The 3,453-nt window shown below is 34.0% G+C and overlaps 1 protein-coding gene across 1 annotated transcript; it reads right to left on the reverse strand.

The window, feature by feature from the left end:
- Nucleotides 1–1,341: 1,341 nt before the first annotated feature.
- Nucleotides 1,342–3,330, reverse strand: LOC112525148 (probable (S)-N-methylcoclaurine 3'-hydroxylase isozyme 2). Its single transcript, XM_025135129.1, has 2 exons — nt 2,438–3,330; nt 1,342–2,069 (listed from the first exon to the last, which is right to left on the reverse strand). Exons 1-2 carry the CDS (start codon nt 3,311–3,313, stop codon nt 1,449–1,451), a joined length of 1,497 nt encoding a protein of 498 aa, XP_024990897.1. The 5' UTR covers nt 3,314–3,330; the 3' UTR covers nt 1,342–1,448.
- Nucleotides 3,331–3,453: the final 123 nt, after the last annotated feature.

Genomic DNA, 3,453 nt, shown 5'->3' on the forward strand with positions numbered 1-3,453 from the left:
TATTCTGATAATCATGAATAATTTATAGTTATTACAGGTGAACCTCCATGCTAATAACACCTCGATTTATATTACTCCTATTTTTTTGGAACATTATAAAATGAGTGGCTGCATATGCACCCTCAAAGCGTTCTTATCCGCCCATGTGTGTGTGAGAGAGAAATTGATGGTTGCATTAATTGTGGTTGGTCGATTTTTTATTTTAAAATTTTGATTTTCTTTTATATTTCTAATTTTATTATATAATTTAGAGTAAATAACAAATTTGGTCCTTGTGGTTTATCATATCACTTTTTCGTCCTTACGGTTTTTAACTTATAAGATAAACATTGTGATTTGGAAAAAAAAACGTCGTGATTTTATCCCTTCTTATCACTACAATAAAATCGGGTTTATAGAACACTCTCAAATTCTAAGTGTCCTAATAGACCTCTTTACAAGACTTAGTTTATAGGACCAAAAAAATAAAGTGTCCTATCTAAAGGTGTTGTAATAAATTTATATGACGTTTTTTGATGTCGTAATAAGTTTTTTAGGACACTTTTAATATAAAGTGTCCCATTATCAACTTTATAGGACACTAGTTGAAAAATTGTCCTATAAAAACAAGTGTCCTATAAAAAAATTGAGTTTGTAAGACACTTTCTTAACAGTGTCCTATAAAGTTGCTAATGTGACATTTTGTATTAAAAATGTCCTAGAAAACTTGTTAAGACGCCCAAAAACGTCATATAAACTTATTACAACACCTTTAGATAGAACATTTTATATTTTGGTCCTATAAATTAAGTCTTATAAAGAGGTCTATTGAGACACTTAGAGATTGGAGGTGTCTTATACATTCAATTTTGTTGTAGTGTATAATGGCCATTATAATTTTATTTAAAAAAAATTATGATGCATATCTTATAATTTAGAAACTGTAGGCATAAAAATATTATTTCCAACAAACAATAAGGACCAAATACGAAGAAAACAAATTAACATGGACAAATACGAGCATCCAAACAACTTTTTTCAATTTACTTTTCAATCATTCGGAATATTAATGGAACTTCTTTTCCTATCATAATTTATCAAACTATAGGGTTGGGTTCACGTGAGACCAAGGGTTTTTCGTAAGACCTGTAAGACCAATTAATGTTCATTGATCAATTTTATAAGCTAATGATCTAATGGTATAAAGTTGCACGGTGGTAATTTTGTGATTATTGAGAAGTCTCGTGGCAATTTTGTGATTATGAATGTTCATATTGTAGATCTAATCCAATGGTTGAGAATTGGTCTTACGGGTCTCATGAAAAACCCTTGGTCTCACATGATCCCAAGTCGTAAACTATATATTAAATCCAAATATAGGGTGTAAGAGAAAATTACATATAAATCAAGCATGATCTCAGGCATTTATTTAAAAGCACATGATGTAAGCCATTGAATTTATATCGACATTAAACGATTAATGATGCTTGTTTAGGTTTGAAGACGAGTTCAAGAGGTTTTTCCCTTTTCAAAGTGATCACGAATTTGTCGTCCATGTTGAGTTTCATCGGATCTTCACTGTTCGGAAGAGCCCAGTCAAACTCATGAATCAGAGTTGCTAATATAAATTCCATATTCTTGCTACCTAAGGGTAAACCAGGGCACATCCTTCTTCCTGAACCGAATGGTAATAACTCAAAATTTTGACCCTTGTAATCCAAATTTGAGCCAAGAAATCTTTCGGGTTTGAAAGATAACGGGTCATCCCAAACTTCAGGGTCTCGGCCCATCGCCCAAACGTTGACAAATATTCTCGCGTTCTTAGGAATTGTATAATTCATCACCTCACAGCTTTCCTTGGCCTTATGTGGAAGCAGAAAAGGTACGGGTGCGTGTAATCTTAGAGTTTCTTTGATACATGCTTGTAAATACGGTAATTTAGATAGATGAGACTCGCTCACTTTTTCGGAACCGATTTCTCTTTTCATCTCCTCTCGGATTTTGGTAACTACCTCTTTGTTTCTTACCAGTTCGGTCATAGCCCAAACCAATGCAGTCGTCGTTGTATTTGATCCAGCAACAAATAATTCCTAGAGACATGAAAAATAAATTGGTTTAATTAAAACAAATAATTAAGCTAATTAATGATTAGGGTTAGGATTTTGAGATTAATTAAGTGTATATTTATCGTTTTCATCAAACAAATACATAAAATATGTGAAAAGATTCAATCTTTTTTATTTACTCGTCCCGTCCAAAATAAACGTATACATGAAAAAATGCACATAGTTTTAGAAACATGTAATTACCTGTAACACTAATTGAGAAGTATATATTATATTGGACGAGACATTTCTTGTGTTATACGAAAGATTTCGTTTCATAATAAGTGTACGCAACTGTAAATGATTCCGTTATATATAAAAAAATCTTCAAAAACAAGCTAAGAAATATTTACCGCAATATATTCATTGATCTGGTCGTTTGAGAATCTTTTTTCAAGCAACCGATCTAAGAAAGATTTCGCCTGATCTGACGACCACGTTGAAGAATTAACCCGAGCTCTTCTATCTTCTATGATATCCTCCCAGAAAGAAAACGCCTTTTGCATTTGTTTCATGCTTCCCTTTCGTATTCCCTGGAGATCAAATCTCTGGAAAATCGGAAAAAATGAACCAAAATCCTTCACATGGCCTCCGTAAGCAAGTATCTGAAACAACGAGTCTTTCAACCCACCGGTAACCTCGTGCTCAGATTTCAAATCAAGCAACTCTTTGTCAAACACAACACAACTCAAAGAGTTGAATAATGTAGCAAAGATGACTTTCTCGACGTTAATCGCTTGTCCTTGTTTTATACGCAAGAAATCCAACAACACATCTAGCTTTTCTTCTCGTAATCTAGAGTGGGTTTGTAAGGCTTTTGCGGAGAACATTTCGGTCTGACAAAGGGTTCTTAGGGTTTTCCAGGTATCGTTGCAATCCGACCAAAGAATGGAGTGGGGAAGTAGGGATTCCTGCTGAAATGCAGTAGGCACGGTACGAGAAGAAAGAAGACGGTCTTGTGTTTTGAGAATTCCCATGGCTGCCTCCGGAGAAGAGGCAACCACGAGAAGTTGTGTACCTAAACGAAGAGATATAAGAGGGCCGTGTTGTTTGGCGAATTGCGCAAGGGAGACGTGAGGTTTATCGCCTACTTGATGCAAGTTTCCGATGACGGGTAACTTGGGTGGACCTGGTGGAAGGTTTTTCAGGTTCTTGAGTTTAGTTTGTTTGATGATGAATAAAAGGATGAAAATGAGTGTTGCTAGAATGAAGAAAGCTGTGATCTCCATTAATTCTGGATCTACTTCAGCTGTGTTGCTTTCCGGAAATTAACAAAGTATATATAAGCTCTCAATTTTAATATCCCACATCGTTAATTTATTAAATAATATTAAAAATTGATATATATATATATATATATATATATATA

This window comes from Cynara cardunculus (assembly GCF_001531365.2).
Source record: "Cynara cardunculus var. scolymus isolate 2C chromosome LG 13, CcrdV1, whole genome shotgun sequence".
Taxonomy (NCBI): domain Eukaryota; kingdom Viridiplantae; phylum Streptophyta; class Magnoliopsida; order Asterales; family Asteraceae; genus Cynara; species Cynara cardunculus.

Excerpts from the sequence above, each read along its gene's own strand:
- LOC112525148 (XM_025135129.1), bottom strand. The coding sequence starts at position 3,313 with ATGGAGATCACAGCTTTCTTCATTCTAGCAACACTCATTTTCATCCTT. Across the intron at positions 2,070-2,437 it reads AGATCAATGAATATATTGCG|GAATTATTTGTTGCTGGATC; the intron begins GTAAATATTTCT and ends TCATGTCTCTAG.